This window comes from Fusarium tjaetaba (assembly GCF_013396195.1).
Source record: "Fusarium tjaetaba strain NRRL 66243 chromosome Unknown NRRL66243_c0000029, whole genome shotgun sequence".
Taxonomy (NCBI): Eukaryota; Fungi; Ascomycota; class Sordariomycetes; order Hypocreales; family Nectriaceae; genus Fusarium; species Fusarium tjaetaba.
The window spans coordinates 1,083-21,235 of record NW_023501225.1 but is presented as its reverse complement, the minus strand read 5'-3'; the positions used below and the strand labels follow the sequence as shown (position 1 = coordinate 21,235).

General features: G+C 48.2%; 8 protein-coding genes across 8 annotated transcripts; 3 read left to right on the top strand and 5 right to left on the bottom strand.

The window, feature by feature from the left end:
- Positions 1 to 558: 558 nt before the first annotated feature.
- FTJAE_1565 (d-amino-acid oxidase) lies at positions 559 to 1,793 on the top strand (the record flags this gene model as incomplete). The annotated part of the gene is made up of 4 exons (XM_037347667.1): positions 559 to 584; positions 632 to 766; positions 818 to 915; positions 964 to 1,793. The coding sequence occupies 4 exons, from the start codon at positions 559 to 561 to the stop codon at positions 1,791 to 1,793; spliced, it is 1,089 nt and encodes a 362-aa protein (XP_037211326.1).
- A 270-nt stretch (positions 1,794 to 2,063) lies between these two features.
- Positions 2,064 to 3,074, bottom strand: FTJAE_1564 (proline racemase; the record flags this gene model as incomplete). The annotated part of the gene is made up of 1 exon (XM_037347666.1): positions 2,064 to 3,074. The coding sequence occupies one exon, from the start codon at positions 3,072 to 3,074 to the stop codon at positions 2,064 to 2,066; it is 1,011 nt and encodes a 336-aa protein (XP_037211325.1).
- A 506-nt stretch (positions 3,075 to 3,580) lies between these two features.
- Positions 3,581 to 4,552, bottom strand: FTJAE_1563 (oxidoreductase; the record flags this gene model as incomplete). The annotated part of the gene is made up of 1 exon (XM_037347665.1): positions 3,581 to 4,552. The coding sequence occupies one exon, from the start codon at positions 4,550 to 4,552 to the stop codon at positions 3,581 to 3,583; it is 972 nt and encodes a 323-aa protein (XP_037211324.1).
- Positions 4,553 to 6,731: 2,179 nt separating this feature from the next.
- On the top strand, positions 6,732 to 8,184 carry FTJAE_1562 (uncharacterized protein; the record flags this gene model as incomplete). Its single annotated transcript, XM_037347664.1, has 2 exons — positions 6,732 to 6,904; positions 6,951 to 8,184. 2 exons carry the CDS (start codon positions 6,732 to 6,734, stop codon positions 8,182 to 8,184), a joined length of 1,407 nt encoding a protein of 468 aa, XP_037211323.1.
- Positions 8,185 to 8,333: 149 nt separating this feature from the next.
- On the bottom strand, positions 8,334 to 10,916 carry FTJAE_1561 (heterokaryon incompatibility protein; the record flags this gene model as incomplete). Its single annotated transcript, XM_037347663.1, has 1 exon — positions 8,334 to 10,916. The coding sequence occupies one exon, from the start codon at positions 10,914 to 10,916 to the stop codon at positions 8,334 to 8,336; it is 2,583 nt and encodes an 860-aa protein (XP_037211322.1).
- A 450-nt stretch (positions 10,917 to 11,366) lies between these two features.
- Positions 11,367 to 13,940, bottom strand: FTJAE_1560 (uncharacterized protein; the record flags this gene model as incomplete). The annotated part of the gene is made up of 2 exons (XM_037347662.1): positions 11,367 to 13,082; positions 13,743 to 13,940. 2 exons carry the CDS (start codon positions 13,938 to 13,940, stop codon positions 11,367 to 11,369), a joined length of 1,914 nt encoding a protein of 637 aa, XP_037211321.1.
- Positions 13,941 to 14,697: 757 nt separating this feature from the next.
- On the bottom strand, positions 14,698 to 16,794 carry FTJAE_1559 (transcription factor SIN3 binding protein; the record flags this gene model as incomplete). The annotated part of the gene is made up of 1 exon (XM_037347660.1): positions 14,698 to 16,794. The coding sequence occupies one exon, from the start codon at positions 16,792 to 16,794 to the stop codon at positions 14,698 to 14,700; it is 2,097 nt and encodes a 698-aa protein (XP_037211320.1).
- Positions 16,795 to 17,538: 744 nt separating this feature from the next.
- Positions 17,539 to 18,396, top strand: FTJAE_1558 (3-oxoadipate enol-lactonase; the record flags this gene model as incomplete). The annotated part of the gene is made up of 1 exon (XM_037347659.1): positions 17,539 to 18,396. One exon carries the CDS (start codon positions 17,539 to 17,541, stop codon positions 18,394 to 18,396), a length of 858 nt encoding a protein of 285 aa, XP_037211319.1.
- Positions 18,397 to 20,153: the final 1,757 nt, after the last annotated feature.

Here is a 20,153-nt window from a genome sequence, read left to right as displayed (position 1 = left end):
ATCTTAATTATATAATACTACTGGTTTAATAACTGACCCGTAGATTTCCTGATAATATCTGATTAACAGTGATTTATAAAGCTATCTTAATTTCACTATTGATACACAGTAAGCTGAATTATCTCAAGGATGGAGAGCGCTGAAGTGGACGGCGGTGAAATGTTTAGTGGGACACTTGCACTGGACTACTTCGGAAAAGTTTCCTTTATCCGGGGTCTAGAACACCATGCGGTGTTCGCAACAATCACGAGACAGTTTTCTACGTTCAACTTGGCAAGCCAGCGCGAGAATGGACCTGTTTTGAGTTTAATCGTTACTGAATTAGTGCTTCCAGATAACGAGTCTACCCAGGATACTGTTTAGGAAGCGGCTCGCATATGACTAGCTCCACTCTGCCGAGATAGGCATGCATCCGCGAAGTGACCAATCACAAATGACGAGTTACACTGCAACGAGATGACTACCTATCACTTAAATTCACGTTCCCTAAGCTACAAGTCAAATGTCACAATATTTGTACTCTTCTCGAAGGATATTTAAAATTACATAATTTCCAATATGACAAATACCATTGTCGTTATCGGGTAAGATATTCAATCAATAACCTGAAACTCGAGCTAACGATACTTAGTGCTGGTGTAATTGGCCTCACTTCAGCGTTGTTGCTGGCCAAGGGGGGCAACAAAGTCACTGTTGTTGGCAAACATATGCCCGGTGACTATGACGCCGAGTATGCCTCGCCATGGGCTGGAGCCAATGTCATCCCGTGAGTCAACCACTGATACACTCTCAAGACCAGTATACTAACATTTTCAAGCTTATCGCCCAAAGACGCAAGTCGCTGGGAACGAAGAACATGGATCGCTCTGAAGAAACTTGTCGAGGAGACACCCGAAGCCGGCATTCATTTCCAGAGTGAGTCCTCGTAACAATTACTGAGACTGAACCAGCTAACATCGTAAGCAACGCATGTCCTCCGTCGGAACAAAGACACAGAGTCCGCCAAATCAGGCTTCTCAGCCCATTTCTACGCAGATAACCCTTGGTTCAAAGAAATCTTCAACGACTTCCGAAACAACCATCCATCCGAAGTCGCAACAGGCTACGACTCTGGTTTCCAATACCAAGGAGTCTGCATCAACACAGCCATCTACCTCCCCTGGCTTCTCGGCCAATGCCTCAAATACGGCGTCGTCGTAAAGCGCGCTATCCTAACTCACATTAACGAAGCCAAGTATTTCAGCCACACAGGTGAAAAAGCTAATATCATCGTCAACGCCACTGGTCTCGGATCTCTTGAGCTCGGAGGCGTGCAAGACACAACCGTCGCACCAGCGCGAGGTCAAATCGTCCTCGTTCGCAACGAAACACCCAAGAATCTACCGCTCTTCATGTGTTCTAGCGCCCTCGATGAAAGCGGTGAGGAGATCTACGCTATGCAACGAGCAGCTGGTGGCGGTACGGTCATCGGTGGGACGTATCAGATTGGGAATTGGGATACACAGCCTGATCCGAACACCGCGAATAGAATCATGAAGAGGATTGTAGATCTTTGCCCGGATATTGCTGGTGGAAAGGGGATTACTGGGTTGAGTGTTATCCGGCATGGCGTTGGGTTTAGACCTTATAGAAAGGGGGGGTTGAGGTTGGAGGAAGAGAGGTTGGATGATGAGACGTGGGTTATTCATAATTATGGGCATTCGGGATGGGGTTATATGGGGTCTTATGGCTGTGCTGAGGGGGTGGTTGAGCTTGTTGAGAAGGTGACTGATAAGAATCGGGCGAAGCTGTGAGGTCAACTTCGAACAATGTTATTCAGCAACTTATTTCTAAATCATCATTTTTCTCGTCAAATTCATTGTGCTTTATCTTCAATGAAATAGATCAGAAATCTTCATAAGTCTATCTCCCAGTTCCCAACTGCATCAAAGATTGTACAAGATGTCATAAAACAGAGCCATTCTCACGCCGCAATTGCACAAGACATCGTCTTTCTCTCTCGATTCTATTAGAAATACAACTTATTGTCAAGATAGATGTTGTGGTATGTCATAATTCTCTATCTAGAGGAGAAATCCAGTGGGAAAAGGATCCTCCGGATCGAGATGAACATTCTTCTCTCCCGTGATCCAAGCCCTGCCCTTAACAGTCGGCAGCACCGCATCCAACTCCCCAACTTTGGTCGTCCCTCTAATCCTCCCCACAAACTCCGTATTAATAATACTCCTAAACTTGACCGACTCTCCCTCCTCAATAAAGCCCCTGGCATGCAGAATAGCCAGCCGCGATGAACTCCCCGTTCCACAAGGACTCCTATCCAATCTTCCCGGCGTGACAACAACAGTGTGCTTGACAGTCTTGCCTTCTTGCCCGTCTTCCAAAGGCTCTGTGATGATGACGTTGTTGATGCCGCAGATTGCTGGGTTCTCTGGGTGCGTGGGCATGCAGGTCGCCAAGACTGCTTGTTTCAATCTTTTGCCGAAATCAATGAGACGATCTGCGTTGACTGTTTCCACTCGGAGACCCAGCGCTTCTGCTTTGACGAGCACGTACCACTGTCCTCCATATGCAATATCCACCACCACGGTTCCCAGCCCAGGGACGTCTATCTCTTTATCAAGAGCATAAACAAACGCTGGGACGTTATCAAAAGACACAGATCTGCACTTCCCATTCTCACACTCCGCCGTCGCAACCACCAACCCCGCAGCTGTGTCCAACTTCACAATACTAACAGGCTCAACCATGGGAACGATACCCGTCTCGAGAAGAACAGTCGTCGTGCAGACACAATTCGATCCAGACATGGGGACCCAATCTCCCGGCGCCATGATAAGAAATCCAGCATCTGCATCTGGTCGACACGGCGGGACGATCAAGTTAACGCTCATCTCCAAGCGTCCTCTAGGTTCTTGCAGGAGTAGTTTTCGAAGATCATCCCGCTCAGCCATGTAGTATGTGAGCTTATCGTGCATTGTCTTGGCTGGCACGTCGAGGACGCCGCCGATGATGACATCGCCGACTTCGCCTTCTGCGTGGCATGTGACGATTGAGATGACTCGCTTTGAGCGCATGATGAATTATGTGAGAATAATTATGTTTGAGGTATTGGTCTTTGAGTGAGATTGAAGGGGGAGTTCATTTGGTGTGCTTTTATCTATAGTCTTTACTTGATTGGCGTCTTTTTGGAGGGGTTCGACTGATTTGGGTGAGGGGCGGAAAACTACCCATTTTAGAACGCCCATGTTGAACGCGGCTAGAGATCCCGAGCAGCCACGCAAAACGGGAAGTCTAGTATGGATTGACAAATGGCCTAAAGTGTAAGATAACAAGTCAGATGCTAAAGAATAGCCAATCGTACCTCAACTTCTTATTACTAAATGCAAGACCGCCACTGAACAAGGTTATTTCAACACCAATCCTAGGACGAGAACAGTGAACGCCATATCGGTTGAAATGTTGTTGAAGACTCAGGTTTATTCACATGTAACTATATACAAGCCATGAAAGATATGTTGTCTAGCTGGTAGAACTCAACTAGAGCTAGCAGCTTGATAAGCCCAAATCCACGAACCACCACCTAAGCACGAACAACACGAGCCTTGGACTTCCATCCCCAAGCCGAAACATCCCGCTTGTTCATCACAGCCACGCTCTCATTATAATCACTAGTACCATTCTCCGGATCAGCATCCTTAGCCTCACAAGTCGGTCCCGCATCCGGCGCCCCAAGCGCACCCTCAACAGCACTAAACTTCTGCTTCTCCATCGTAGTAGCAACCATATTCTTGGCCGCCTCCTCAGTCCAGCCATTGATGAAATCGCCATGCGAGCAGAACGCATTTCCACACGCAAGCTTGAACGGCGCCTCGCCGCTCCACCCGTTGGGCAGCACCTTGCGCAGATCGTAACGGATGCTGAAGCGCAGCTGGGGCATCGACTTGCTGCCCTCGGGACACCAGTTTGCGGTGCCGTAGTCGCGTGACTTGTAGGCTGTTTCGAGGGTCTGTTCGTTGACGCACTGCGGGAAGTAGAGGAGTTGCTGGAGGTGGGTTGCGCAGGTTGAGGTTGGGAAGCCGTTTGCGCCGAGGGGGATGGCCTCGCTCTCGCAGGTCCACTCTGCTTTGGCGTCGGCGGGCATGTCAACTTGAGTCTGGGCGTTGGCGTCGCCGGCGACCATCTTCAAGTTCTGAGGAATAGGAACTTCAGCGGGTGTTTCGCCGAGGTTGTAGTACGCGCTGAAGCGCATAACAGGGATAGGTTCGTAGTTCGTTCCATCAGCGGTGTAGAGCGGCGTAGGGATCCAGTAGACGGAGAGATCGTTGGGGTTCTCGGCATTGGTGCAGCCCTTTTGCAGTTCCGCGCTCGTCTTGGTGTTGACGGTGACGGCATCGGAGCCGAAGAACGAGTGGAGATGAGACTTGCTGTACTCGCCGGGAAAGACAATGGGATCGATGTTCTTGAGCATAAAGGGAGAGGCAACATTGACCTGGGTGTAGGCCTGAGCGGCGCCGACAAGAAGACCGGCAGCGAAAAGAATGGAGGAAGACATCTTGCGTCTAGCAGATTATAAAAGAATCGAATAAGATAAATACAAGTGAAATGTAGTGACAGTCAATGTCTAACGAATGAAAAAAAAGAACGAGTGTAGTTTGAACTGAAGAACAGATGCACAGATCACGACGAACTCCTCACTTTAATAGCGAACCTCCCAACGCCAAGATCTCGTCTAACATCTTTAAAAAGAAACATCCCGCGTACCCCCGCTAATGTTTCGTTAAGATATCGTTATGCTTAATAGAGATGAAAAGACTCGAAATATTATTAGCGGAAGAATTCACACCTGTAACAAGGAGTTGAATGCAATTGGTCGATTGAATGGCGCTTGGAAACATTGGAAACGTTGGGCCTTGTAATGTCGGTTTTGAAACAGGGAGAGCTTCTGTATTTGGGTGTTGCCGCGTTTCAGTGTTAGGGCGGTGGTGCTAAGCGACGGTGGCTTTCGGAGCTGAGCCTTGGCTGGCTGCTCTGTACGCGGATAGTCTTATGAGTGTTTTCGAAGGTTGCTTACCCTGTGGCTTCGACTTTTGAGATAAGATTTGGAAGATGCGGGCTATAAAAAGGGACGCATCCCACCTCAACTTATTTCAAGTCGTGTTAGCCTCTGTCTCACCGGAATCAAAGTTTCCTTGCGCACTATACATATAATTGCCACTGCATTGAGCAAAAGTGTAGTGCTTCACGAGTTAATTTGTGTTTTTCTACCTTTCTGTTGGAGTTGCAGCCATTTAGAACTCTCAGCCTTATCGTAGCTCTTGCGTCGGCACTTGGTTGAGATAGAGCAATCTTTGGATGCCGGTTTAGCTAGGTATTCAAGTTTTGTGTCATTTGTTCAACGCTGAGCAGCAAGCAACCGTTTTATACGGCAAGCCCAGACTTGGCGCCGCTGGTCTTTGTCAAGCCATCCCGATAAGCGAGGTCAAGTGACTCGCGCATTTGCCATCTCCAACGGCCTCGAGCTGTGACTTCAGTGGCATAATCAATAAATCGGCAGAAAATGTGAAACTGACAGAAAAGCCAATCGCAACATGTGTCTGCCCTTTACTACAGCTATACAGTTAATTGCCCTTGAAAGCCTTTGTATAATGGTGGGTCGTCAGTTTTAGAAGTTCTCCAGTATTCCACCTTTTTAAGATTAAGGTAAGGAAGAAGCTTACGCGCCATCCTTATCTGATGTGAGAGACAGATTGCTATTCCCGGCCCGGTTTTAGATGAAACACCTTGTGAAACTTGGATATCTTGTGCTCACATGTATAGCTTTATGCCAGAGTTGTAAAATGGATAATAGCTTATACATTTATGCCAAAAGGTCATATCATGGAATGGATGACAGACGATGTGACGAGTGTCCCAAAAAGGATGCATCCTTCGAATCAAGCGAGATGTCAGACTGTGATTGTGATTGTGTCCATGAACCTGCATTTCGGCTAATGCTGACAGGTACCATTCAAGCAAACATTTCCGAGTTGTCAGCAAGTGATGGTGTGAAGCTCAACGGTCTCTACGAATGACAACCTGCAACCAACATCACATCATAACCAAGGACCAATCCAAAGTCCCCTCATCCCAAGCATCTCCAGGCCACCCCTGTCCAAAGACGTTGGCAAAAGCTTGAAAAGTCTTTTTATGGACCTCCAACATGACGAATCTCCTGATGATCTGCACCCCCATCCATGCTCCAAACGGTTGCATCTTTCATACCGTCTCCACATATCACTTCATCAGCAGTAACCTTTTCATGCAATCAGGAGATATTTCCCTCCAACTCGAATCTGCCCTGAAGATCATCTTCTCTAGCTCGCACCTAAATCATAGATACTGTGTTCCACTTGGTTCAAAAGTAAAAAAACTCTATCGGAGGATATTCGTACCTGTAGGGCTGGTCCCGGGATTTGCAACTTCTGACACCGGCATCTACAAACTAGGGGTCTCACCAAGCATGGGAACACTCAAGCTGAAATACGGTGGGTGCATCAACCGATAACTGTTCGACCAACAGGTCGTAAGCACAGCCCAGTCCGCGAATCCTTTGAGATGACGGGACATGGATATTCAGGAGTTTCTGCGGGCCACTTTATCCAGTTTTCTTTAAAGATGACAGTACATCATCCCAGACTTTGACTGTGATCTTCTCTTGTTCTTCTTGTTCTTCTTCCCTTCCTCACGCGATCATGGCTGTCGCGGCAAGTTTACCGTCGCGCCCTGCGCTGAGAGTCGGGATCGTCACTGCACTGGGTATTTTCTTCTTTGTCGTTCTTTTCACTTTTTATTCTGATACTGTACGATCACCTGTTGAGTTTGCGCATCACAAGGCACAACAGTACTGTGACTCGTCGCAAACGGCGTGAGTGTTGCATCTGCCCTGTCGATCTTGGCTAACTGTATAGAAGCATTCATTCTTTTACACCGACACCTACGCCGGTAGCAACAGCCACTCCTGAACCTACACCTGACCCAATACGTAATTGCGAAGATCCGTATCGTCGACCGGGATACCTTTATATACCCAAAGAGCCGAAAGCGTATAGAGATACACAATGGATTCCTTTCACGGAAGACTACCTTAATTCGGAACCACCCGAGTACGCCGCTTACCCACCGAAGCACGAGATTATCTTCAACGATACAGCTGTTGAGCAAGAGTATCTCAACGCCCCTGGTAATCCTCAACAATGGATGCGCATGGCTGTCGTTGAGAGTCGACGCCGTCGAAACGCAGCACAAGCCACTGTCCCACCAACAAGGAACATAACAGTCCATGACTTTGCAAACATGAAAGATGACAATGGCCTCGGCTGGCTATGGGGTCGCCGTGTCGTCATGTTCGGAGACTCAGTCGATCGCTATATGACACAATTCTTCTGCGAAGAGTTCAACAGCAAGATGTATCTCCCCATCCAAGACAAATCAGGCCGCCAAGCAAAAGGCATCTGCGAAGTCCCCGCCTTCAACCTAACCCTCGTGTACCTCCACTCCGTCGGCTCCTTCACCTACCGTCCCGACTGGTGGTGGATCGAAAACCTCAAGAACGTCGCATGGGAAGAACGCTGGAACATCTTCTGGAAGCCCCACGAAGCACCCATCCAAGGACCCTCCGGCCGTCCTGATCTAATCCTCTGGCAGAACGGTCTCTGGGATCAGCGTGCTTTCTGGGAGGGTGGTGCGGCGATGCATGATGATGGTGATAAGCCTATGACCTTGAAAAATAGGCAGATGGCTTGGGAGGAGGTCCGTTTTGTGACTGCGCGTATAAAGAGGATTGCGAAGCGGCTTAATGATGAGTTTGGGGATGATGTTCCGATCATGTTTAGGGCGTTGACGGTTCATAGGGAGAGTGGTATGGGCGATGCTATAATGATGGAGATGGATCGTTTGGGCAGGGCTGTGGCGGAACAGGCTGGCCATGAGATGTTTGAGTGGGCTAGGTTGATACATCTTCTTGGGAATTTGTATCAGGACGGTTTGCATCCAGGGAAGGGACCGGCGAGTTGGCTTTGGGGTAATATGGTCTTGGAATACCTTGCGAGGTCTGCTGGGTCGGAGGTTGGCGGTGAGGCTAAGTCACCATATTTTAGTGGATGGGATGCTTGCCATGAAGAGTTATCTGGTTGGGGAGGGAGATGAGAGAATCTATTTCGTTTCTGATAAACATCATGCGGTTTCTATGTGAACTAAACTATCAAGATTCCATCCAGACGATCCTTTCAGCACAGAAATTCATTATCTAACATCTTACTGAGCTCCAAGGGAGAGTCTTGGAATTGTTATATACATTAGCGCTGAAGGTATTCTCTCAGCTCATCTGGGCATCCCAAAAAGTCAGCTAAAAAATTAAGAACATCTGCATCCTTGTCCTCGCTCTCGTCAATGATCTTTTTAGTCAGCCTCATGATAGGTTGACTATGTTGGTCCAGAATTCGAATACCGCAGTTGTTTTGAGGCGTGGCTTTGAGATAGATGCTCCGGTGCAGCTGAACTGGGGTTCTGGCTACCCAAAGAATATGCTCCAGCACACTTAGGTCGTGAAGAGTTACCCTCAACATCATCGAGGTTATCGGGACAGGAATATCGCAATGTTTAAGAAATGATTTACATGAACGCAAACCTCTTTTGATTGTGCTCACGAAAGCCCTCTCTCTTAATCGATCTTGGTTAGGGGATAATCCAAGTAGTCGCTCTAGAATTTCTGGACGAGACTCTATGGCACTGGCGATGAATTCCGGTGTAGGCCTAATGACAGATTTTGGCCTTTGCAAAAGCGTCTCAAAGACATCAGGGTACCACAAGAGACACTGCAATGCAGCACGTGAAGTGAAATGAAATCCCTTTTCAGCTCTATCCAGAAAAAGAGATGTGTTCTCGCTTCCACGTTGCACGATATCCAGCATGCTAGAATCATCGATCTTCAATATGGGACCTTGCCGGCTAAGAAACTGCCCCAGAGAAGAATGTGGTATCTGCTGCTCAAGTCTCTGTAAAAGCATCTCTTTTGATAGAGCTGGAAGCTCTGATTGCAGAACTTCGATACTTGGTGCTGGTGGATCATTCCCAGGCCACTCCTCGCACAATAGGTACCCGGCAAAGTCTTTCATGACTGCCGACTCGCTTTTGGCGTAATCGGCTCGGATGTCGTTGTACTCCGTGTCAGACGCCATTCCAAGCAGCGCGTAAACCCTGTCCCTGGGGTCCGTGGCTTGACACCCTCTGAACTTCCACATGAGGTTACAGAGGTTTCGGTTTTGGTTCCACCAAGATGAGCCTTTCAGTGGACCTGGCATAATGTCCAAGATAGCTTGGCATTGCTCGCTGACTTGAATATTCATGGCATGTGGTAGAAGGGCGAACACCTTTGCCGGGATGCTCCCAATATTGCACTCCACGATCGCTCGTTTTGCGTTGGCCACTTCCTGCAAAATCCAAACTCTTGAGAACCAGGGATTTTCCATGAAACTTCGCAGCCCATTGTATAATCTCTCGTAATTTTTTTGACAGCCATCCTGTGCTCGTTTCCATTGATGATTCCAACGGTAATCTTCTCGTGACCATTGCCGAAATGCCTGTGGTGGTAATTGCCTCTTGAACCTATCAATGGTGGATTTCAACAAGGCAGCATCGCCACTGAGATACCCGAGCCAAAATATCACGTTGTCAGCTTTCCTATAGATCTCTCCCATATGAGTGACTTGGTGGCCTCGTTCCTTGATATTGCTTTGATCAATACACACAGCGTCAACCCATAGTATTCGATCCTCGTCTATCTGTCTCAGGAGCCAAAGAGCGTCGTGCAAGCTTGCCGTGATAGCGAGAGACTTCCCATTGACATCAATCTCGTTAGGTGTGTCTTGGCTTCCCCAAACGTAAGAGAGCCCTTCATAGGGGATAAGATCCTCCTCATCAAGGTACGCTTGGAAAAGATGGCATTTAAGTTGAGATTTGAAACCTCGAGCAAGTCGTATAAGCCGGAACCCTGGGCGTTCTAGATCGAAAGATTCATACTGAAATAGATCTGTGAAATTCTCCTGTTGCTCCAGTTCCATGGTACCAATTCTGCGTGCCACAAACATAGCATATATAACTGCGGCGGCTCTCGTACGGCGTATTGCCGTGTCACTAATAGTTGAGGAGTTTGTAGAGCTGACTATGCCACAGATGGTCAAGATTGGAAGTCTTGGCTGGAGATCCGCTGCTGCTCGTTCGAAACAGATAATCTTATTGCTACTTCCAATCTGGTCGACCAAGACATTATCGGACAAGAAGCTCGAAGAAGACGCTATTTTGCCGCCGTAAACTTTGCTTGGATGGAATGAGTGTTCTGTGGCATCCTGACTGGAAAACTCGGGCCTCGATAGCTTTGTGGCCAAGCATCTTTGCCATTGCTCATGGCCTATTGGAGACCTCAAGCCATTTATGGCGGATTGAACGCAGGATGGTGGGCGACTCATTTCAAAAGTCGTGGAGATGCGCTTCGAAACAATTGTCTCATTCGCGCTGAACTGAACTTGCCCGGGTTGAAGGCCATGCGGAAAAGCCACTACGATATCGCCAGGTGTGGCGAGGCTCTTCTCGGGTGCTGTAGCATCGACTCCAATCAGAAAGCCAGCTCGAATGCAAGGGAAAGCTTCGAGTAAATCATCGACAGTGTCTTTGACAACGACAGAGACATTGGTCATGTCATTGGTTTTTCCGACCAAGACGACATCATGAGGGCCAACTTTTCCAACCGAGCATGCAGCTCCCGAGCTCGGCAACTGATATTCTGGCTCCGGTTCGTCCAATAAGGCTCTGGCCGTCTCATAGTCCTCCGGCGACGGTGCCACAATTGCGATATGGCAATTATTTGAGTTTGACTTTTCCATGACCGGCGTGCGAAGACAGTTCATGCAACCGGATATAACCTACTGCAGAGTAGTAACTGAGAGAGCTGGTGGGAAATCAGAATTTGGAAAGGAAAAGAAATATCAACAAGCATGTCATTCATTGAATGTCAGACTTCAGATGTCCAGCGGCGAGGCTTTATGCCACGTCAGAACTGCGTTGAGGCTTGGCAAGCCACCATGCTCATCAAACACAGACCTATCAACTGTCAGACACAGCCTGCAGGGATGGCTACACCAAAAGCAAATTACAATCAAAGTGGAAATACATTACAACAATGCCTCAATCGCCATCATATCAAATATGCCTTGATTGATAAAAGAGCCAATTCTATTACATAAATCAAAAACTTGTCTACCTACACTGCTCATTGCCTCACAGAAAGACCAATACTTCTAAAGCAATGTTTCCCGTCTAAATTCGTGCTCCTTCTAAGGGAATCTAGGGACAATGCCCCTGGTGACATAAAGATCGGTCCAGCGCTCGCTGACAGCCTTTTCAATCTCCCAATAGCTCTGGCCATGGATCCATGCTGGCAACCTCCAGTCGTCGCAAACTAACAAGGGATGATCCCCATCCTCATCTTCTCCCTTTACCTCACAAGGCGGTATGCGATCTTCGCGGCGAACCACGCGGGTCCACTCGCGATCCGTCCACCACCCATCATCTCCCTTCGCAACCCCCTTGTTTCCCCAGGGACGGTCGAGCATCGGTCTGATGTGATGGTTTCGCAACTGATAGTCATGGTACATTTCATACGGGTTCCAGTCACGATCAATGATGAAACGGTGATATCGATGGGCATCACCCCAGCTGTGAATATCTTCCTCTTCTGAGGCCCACATGTCAAGTGTATACACTTCCCAGTCAATCGTGAAAGGTCGGAGTGCCTTGACAAGTGTGTCCCAGCAGCACTGAGCGTCCCAACCGGTGATTCCGGTTATGCTACTGGTCTTTGTTGGAGTTGTCATGGATCGCAAGGCTTCCACAATGCTTCTTAGCATCTTCTCCTCAATATCGTCGAGAATCCCATACTTGGCAAGGATTTTGATCTTCTCCTCCAAGATATCTGAAGCCTCGCCACGATACTGTTCCACCCAGTTCGTCGAAGGGTCCACAAGGTCTAGAAAAATACCCCATGTTGTTTCTAATAGATTTGTGAACTTCCACCACTGCTGGTCTTGGGTAAAGACTAGGCCGTTCGGCGTGGAAACTAGGCTGTTCGATGTGTATTCGTAGAAGAACTTGTGCTTTCCCGCCCATGATTTCATGGAAACAGGGGTCACGACATGAGTAGACGAAAAGTCGACGCGGCGGCGAATATAGTCTTGCATGATGACCTCAATAAAATAGGGCGGGCAGTGAGACCGTAAGGCCTCATCCAATGGTTTCCTGACGAGGCCGGGGGAAAGTCTTTCCATTTCATCCAAGTGCCAATAAGTATCCAAATTCATGGCGAAAGGAAGTGAGTAGCCATTGCTCTGTATCAATTTGATCATCTGGCATATGCCTTCTGTGTAGACACGATCAGGGCTTTTGCTCAGCATAGTAATCAGAAAGTCGGGGAAATGATCGCAATGCGTGTTTGCCTCGTACCACGCCTGGTCTTTCTGCTCCTTCATGTCAAATCTCCTTTCCAAGAGCCACTTCAAAGCATTGATTCCATTTTCAATGGGGACGTTGCCCAAGTACACGCTCTCCAGTAGCTCATCGATAGGTCTGTGGTGGGTATGTCGGCGCTCAGAGATGCACTGGCAACCGTCGGATTCAGGCAGTTCCCATGTCGTATCACGTACAGCTCCAAACTGGGCGCATCGGTCCATCGCCTTGACATTAGCGCTTCTAATTGCCTGGCGGAACGCGCCGCAGTTATCCCCAAGATAGTAAGGGCGGAGGTATATCTGGCTGAGAGGAGGGCTGAGCAAGCATAAACCCTTGAACTCCTCAGCCGAGATGGTGTCTTGGTCTTTTTCAGGCTCACCTGTAATTTGGAGAAGGACTTCAGTGGGGAGAAGGTCCAGTGTAAGTGGTTGAGATTTTTGAGCGGTCTCCGTATCAGGAGATAGTGACTCGGGATTTTGATTAGGAATTTTATCAGAAGACATGGTGTAGGTTTCTGTTGTGTTGGTTGGTTTTTGTTTTGTGTGCTGGTATTGTTGTAGTTGTTGGTTACTGAGTTCGTTGTTGAGAATGATGAATCCAAAGTCTACGAGTCGAATAGATCACTACTTATACATAGCCTGAACATTAACTTGACCGAACGTCAAACCTTTCATATTCTGATTGAGAATCTGTTGCATCTGACATTTCTTTCAGCGTTTATTTCCGCTGTACGGACAAAGAATCACATAAGTAATTGCCTTGTTCACTGTATCAGGGTCTTTATGAACAAGCAGCTAATGAACAAAAGCGTTGACCGAACACCTCATTTGGACTGTTTTTTATTTGTGAATCTTGAACAGTTAGTAAAGATCCCATATGGGACTTCCGCACAACCTCTCTATCAACAAAGCAAGTGCCCGTCCTTGTTAGACACATACTCATGTGCCACAGCCGCTTCTATTCATCTCAATCAGCTATCTTCACACAAAATTTAGGCATAGTGTCGACTTACCAAGAGGCACAGCGACCTTTTCACTCTGCCCCTCACAAGTGCATCTAATCCAGTACTCCGCACCGCCATACCACGGATCAGGCGCTACAAACATTTCACACCCGTGACAGCTTTCAGCAAAGTTTCCATGATAAGTTGGCTAACAAACTACTTAGCTTTTGTAAACCGAAACACTTTCGCGAACACAACTTACTGTAATGGTGGTGCCGTCGTAGCCGAAACAGTCGTTGAGGTCCAGCTCAGACGGGATGTAGCCTGAGTTATCGCGAGGCTGGCATTTGCCCGATAGTGTGTTTGTTTCGGAGTTGAAGGCGATGTCGATACAGGTTCTGTCGATCTGAGCGAATGCAGTGCCCAGGAGGGCCATTAGAATTGTGGCTACTTTGGTCATTTTGCGCTATGTCATAGGTCGAGTAAGGTATCTTTGCCTCAATAACTTGACTTACTGCTGAACTTGGCGGGGAACATAGGTCTTTATGTTAGAGTTCCAAAGAGGGGCCATGCAGTGATCCTACCACTCGGTTAAATGAGTTCTGATCCTGACTGCTTCAGCTATAGCACGTGAATCCTTCGCTCGTGGCTAGCGTCAGAAACATATGACCCGAGGGTGAGTTGGTGTCAAGATACTGAATCCCAATAGGCTCTTCCGTGGTGAGTAATTCCTACTTGACAATTAAGGTACTATCGGAGCTTCAATGCATTACTTACCTGCCCAAAGCAGCTCAAGCTGCATATCTCGCTGATCCTCCGGGAATAATCCTTCGGAGAAGTTTCTTTCTCCGGCTTATGTTACCCGCAAGCTGAATCCTGGGCAGTGTTAGATGCCATTAAGAGTGTGAGAAGGTTCATGCCGGACGGCTGTTTTTTAATGTGGTACGGAATCCCGTCCACCCCAACTCAACCCTTTGCAAATACAGAGACTCGCCGACTTACTCCGTAGCATATTTAGGGGTAACTCTCTTTTCTTGCCAAGATTTCGACTCGAGAGTCTTCAACGTCCTGCCAGACTGAAGGGGGCTTGCCGTCAGCCACAAGCTTTACGATAGCTTGGAGGTGACTACGCCAAACATCGACAGCTCAACATCTTCTCCTGAAACTAATTCATATCTTTCAATCAATTATCACATCTATCATAAGCATCATACCGTCTAATAATTCGTCCTACTCTGATCCCCATACCCCTCCATCAAAAACTCCATGTCATGCCACCCCGTCATCTCCATCTCACTCCCCGGCACATACTGCGCCAAAGATCCCTCCGCCATCCCAAACCCCGGAAACGGCAAAAAGTCCAACAATCCCTCCATCGATCCAAGTGCAACCCCTTGGCCCTGCACTTGTTCAGCTGACCAACCAGCGGGATACGGCATATTGTTCATGTTGATCCCCTGCGGGGGTAAATTCGCTATACCCGGAGGATCAGTCGGATTGTTGGCACACTCTGAAAATGTATCGACCACTTGAGCTAGTCGCTTCATTGAGCCGCATTTATCCGTGTGGTTGATGACGTTTCGCAAGGTGGCGACGAGGCGCCGGACTTTGCTCTGGAGCATTACTTCATCTGGTCCTATACTTTCTGCGCCTTCGCCAGGGCGTAATCGTAATAACCGTAGGATGAGGATCATGGCAGAGCAGTAGGCGTAAAATATATCAAGACCGGAAAGACCGTTGATGACATCAAAGTGGTCTAAGAGTATCATCAGGTAACTCAGTTGACACGCATGCTTGACACATAGAGCTGCATGTGTAGGAACCGGTGTTTTTGGTGCGTCTTCTTTTCGTGCGGCTGCAACGTCGCGAAGCAGAAGTGGGCGTGTAGCCACGATGGCGATGTAGTGGAAGTGAATATGCAGAAGCAACACGGCGCGAAGCTGAGCCCGTGTCTTCCATGCCAACGATACTTTCAGTTGCTCCATATCAACAGCCCCTTCGTGATCAATGGATTCCAGAGCCGGTCCCTCCATTTTGATCCACGCAACATCGAGACCAGGTGCTTTCCCAATATCCCTCTTCCAACCATTCAGTGCGTTCAATATCTCATCAAGCGTCGGACCTGAATTTTGACTTATACCAACATGTAAGAGTCTTGTTCGCGCGAGAATTGCTTGAAGCTTGACAGACCATGATACGAGTCTTGCATCGGTACCTATACCTCCTTCAACAAACCCTTCTCGTGGTGGAACAACTTCGACGTCGAGTTCTTGAAGACCACTGGGTCGACCGAGACTCGAAGCAAGGAATTGTTCAAAAGAGTAGAGTGTGCAAAAGACCCATTTCCGAACTTCTCGTTCCAAAGGTCTGAAGGAGGCACTCATGTCGGAGCGATGAAGACCAAGAGCGAAGGAGATCCGAGTTGCTGTTCCGGCAATGTTCCACGCAGCATTTCTTTCATTATTGTTGTGCAAAAACAATGAAAGAAGTAACAAAACTCGAACATTCGTAAGTGAACACTTCGAAATGAACTGAGGAAGTAGCCCTCTAGCGACTGCAATAGATCTCCGCCGGAGAGCAGAATGATCGACGTTGGGTATTGACCTATCAGCGATAGAGCCAAATACCACAATCATATGAAGACAGCCTATCCATCCCCAGTCCGGTAACCGAAGTGGTCTTGAGGGAAGTCGAGAAGTGCTGCGGGCTTCGACGATGAAACTCTCGTATTCTTCCTCAAAGGTAGCTCTGTGAAAGAGAGGAAAGTCGTCGTGAACATTTTTGAAGTATGACTGAATAAGTAGATCAAGGACTTCGTTCGAGGGAAATTGGCCAAGAATTTCATCCATATCTGCTGTGGGAAGACGGGTAAAGTCTCGTGCGACAGCTGAGGTGATGGATCCAGGGGATGGTCCATCTTGAGGTGTTGCTGCAGTCCGTGGTGGTTGGTCCTCTTCGTCTTGCCCATCAGCTTCCAGAAGCCGACTTGTGTTATCCTGCGTAAACTTAGTGACTCCTTCACGGCCAGGAGACGGATAAGGGCTATTATTAGAGTCAACAAGATTCCGAAGTTGATTCCAGAAGTTGAGAGTCCCTGAAGGTCCGATATAGTGCTCATGCCCAGAGTTATCCTTCACAAGCGACGATTGCGGCTCCTCACTATGCGACTTTGAACTCCTCGGCGAAGTATCACCCCTCGAATCCGCCGTGATGATATCCGGCCCCGTACTCGGAGTTCGTTCTTTACTAGAAGGATTCTGCACGAGGTCCTCAACTCTCATGTGTGTTCTATTAGGATCAGAGATATCAGGCATCTTGTACCCCATCTTCTGACCTAGTTGTGCAAGATCACTAACATGATCGAGAGTCTCGTTCGGAAAAGCGCCTCTGACAATAGCTTCGAGACATCGATACCTAATTTGTCAACGACGTTACACAAGATATGCAGAAGTGAGACAAACCTATCGCTCAAATCATCCACACTCCCGTAGAAGCGCGTCTTTCGTGGCGCCGTATACGAGCAAGTGACGTTATGTTCAACACAGTTCACACAGCCTGCGCCCGAAGGATCAGGTACACATTTACACCTCCTCTACACCAAGTCAAGTCAACACCACTCAACCCCCGATCCTCAACGACTTTACTCACCTTTCGACAACGATCACAGCTTTGAGCATTCCGTTTACGGGATTCTTCAGGGATGCGCCGCAGACGACGCTTCGCATGCGCAGATTCAGACATGGTTTAATAGGAACGGGGAAGGGAAAAGGACTCATCGAATCGATGCTTCCCGGATCTGGGGTTCCTTTTCCCGCGGGACGGATGCATGCTTCCGGGGGGGATACGTAGATGGCGTGGGAATAAGACGCTAATGGAATGTTACGCTGAAGGTTTGGGGATGGAGAAACTAAAGACCGCGGGTTACCCTACGCCTCGAGGTTGGACCAACATGACGACTTCTCTATCGGTGGTATAACGTTATTGACATGTTTCGTTATCTTGCCAATCCGTCGTTTATCTACCATAAAAGTCACCTTATCGCGAGGAATAACATCAGGATGGCTAGTTCTTTGACACTCCCCGATTCCAGAACATTGGCCTACGCTTTGGACTCGTCACCAAAAGAAGGACCCCTCATCATCCTGTCAAACTCCCTCACTGCACCTCTTTCAGTATGGGATCACGTCGTCAAGGTCCTCAACAGCAATGGTTATCGCACTCTACGCTATGATCAGCCCGGTCATGGCGGATCATCCGCACCAAAAGACCTAAGCCCTACGTTTGACTCTATGGCTGAAGACGTGCATCATCTTCTCAAGAAGCTCGAGATCAACAAGGTCTACTCATGGATCGGAGTATCAATGGGCGCATCAGCAGGTGTCTACTTCACCACCAAGTATCCCAACGTCGTAAGCAAGCTCGCCATCTGCGACACCATCTCTTCATCGCCCATCAACGCCGGCACAGAAGATGCCTTTGGTCCTCGTGTCGCAGCAGCACGAGAAGCAGGTAATCTCGACGCAACTATCCAAAGCACTCTAGAGCGTTGGTTCGGCAAAGAGTGGCTCGAGAACAACCCCCAGGAAACACAGCGTATGCGAACTGTCATGTCTGGAACTACGATCGATGGTTTCGAAGCATGTTGTAATGCACTGAGAAGCGAGACTTTTGATCTTCGACCGCGGTTTGCCGAGATTGGTTCGAGTGTTGATGATGCGGTTTGTATCGTTGGCGAGAAGGATGCGAATCTACCGGAGACTATGAAGGAGATGAGAGATAAGATCCAAGAGGGGTTTGAGGCAGCGGGTAAGAGCAACAAGATTGATTTGGTGATTATCAAGAATGCCGGTCATGTTTCGTTTGTAGATGGTTTTGAGCAGTTCACCGCTGAAGTGCTGAAGTGGTTGAAGGCTTGATTACGCGTATCATTCCAAACACTATGTATCGTATAATCAGACGAGTCTCACTCTCCAATACAAGGATAATGTCGTATCAGTACAACTCCCGCTCAGTAAGCCGAGGCTCTCACCAACTCCCCAACCCCGCACCATGAAATGTCGGTATTTCGCCAATGACACTTTTTCCAAGTTAAGTTTCGCATACAAAGCAACAATCTGATGTAAGATAGGTGATTCGGGGAACTTGACTAGATCATCACCTCGATTAAAACATATCACAGGATCCTAGTCGATAGCATCGGCGAACGTTAAAGGTGGAGTAGTGCCGAGACTAGCCATTCATCCCCGAGTCCCCGACCCAACTCGCCGATCGGATATTCAGCCACCAAATTCTGTTGTGCATGATGCACTTGAGTGTTGGCCGATGGTGCAGATGCGAAGCCATGGGCTTGCATGAAATTTCGATAGTTTGACAAAATCAAGAAACTTCGCCGAGTTTTATTGAAAGCCACTTTTGACGGTGTGACAGAGAGACAGGTAATTAGACTGCCGTGTATCCTAGTCGAAATCGCTGTGATGCAACATCGGTAAGAAGGGCAATTTACGTATGTATGATTCAGTTGGTCATTACTCATTATGATAGAAAAGACTGCACTCCAAGTATCCAATTATACTCCGTACTCTCCAACTTTTTTTAAGATTCACCCCTTGGGACTGTCGTGATGGGTGGTTCAAGAACAACCGTTCTTCCATGCTTGATCAGCTCTGTAGCTTGCATAAAGAACGAATCAATCCTCAGAATAACAGGTCTCAAGAACACCCTGGCAGCTATATCATCCGTAGCACCAAGTTTCTGCAGCGACTGATGAAACTTCTCCAGCAACCGATAAGCAACCTCGATATCTCGCGGATCACTCGCCAGCAAGAAGAGATAGATCAGAAAGTTTCCACACAGGATAAGCTGCGTTCGGGCAACTGTATTGCATTAGTTACATGTTTCAGAGTGACATTCTTGATCGGCAAACTTACATCTTCCCCAGAAGCTCGTTAGTTCCTCCTCGGTGATGTACGCCATGAATGTCGTGAAGAGCTCGAACTCTGCTAGTGCGGTGGAGAGCCATCGCTGAAGATTAGAGCCCGGGGTGACCTTTGCGGCTCTTGTGGCTGGGAACATGAGACCCCGGAAGAGTAGCACCTGCGTAGCGAAGAAGGATATGTGAAGGGGTCCTAGTTCATGTTTAGACGTCGGCGAATTCTTAAGATGCTTGTTACATTACATACCGTTGTGGGCGTAGGGTCTCACGGCGAGACAGCTCGGGATGAGACTCGGCCATTCCTTGAGGGTGTCTCGGATAGGAATCAGTTGCGTACGCGTCTGCTGAGTTGATCGTACACCGCTGCATCATGTAAGTCGCTGTCACATTTACTACGCCGATGGTTGGGTTAACTTACAAGCTGCAGTCAAGGATGGCACGCATCTCGCGAGACACAGTGATCATTTCAAGGAAGCGTGCACCGTCAGACACGCGGAAAGTGGCATCCTCAATATCGATCATATACCGAAGATCGTCAGGGATATCCTCGCCAGACCGCAGATCATCCATGTCCGGTGGTGGAGTCGTGAAGGACTCGTAGCTTATATGCGGGGGGTTACCGTGGCTTACAGCTGCCCAGCAATCTGTGTAAAACACCGCCCACCAGAGCTTCTTGCGTAACCTCTTCTCCCACGGCGCAATGTTCCACTTGTCAGGGTCTTGGTGCAGACCGAGCATCTG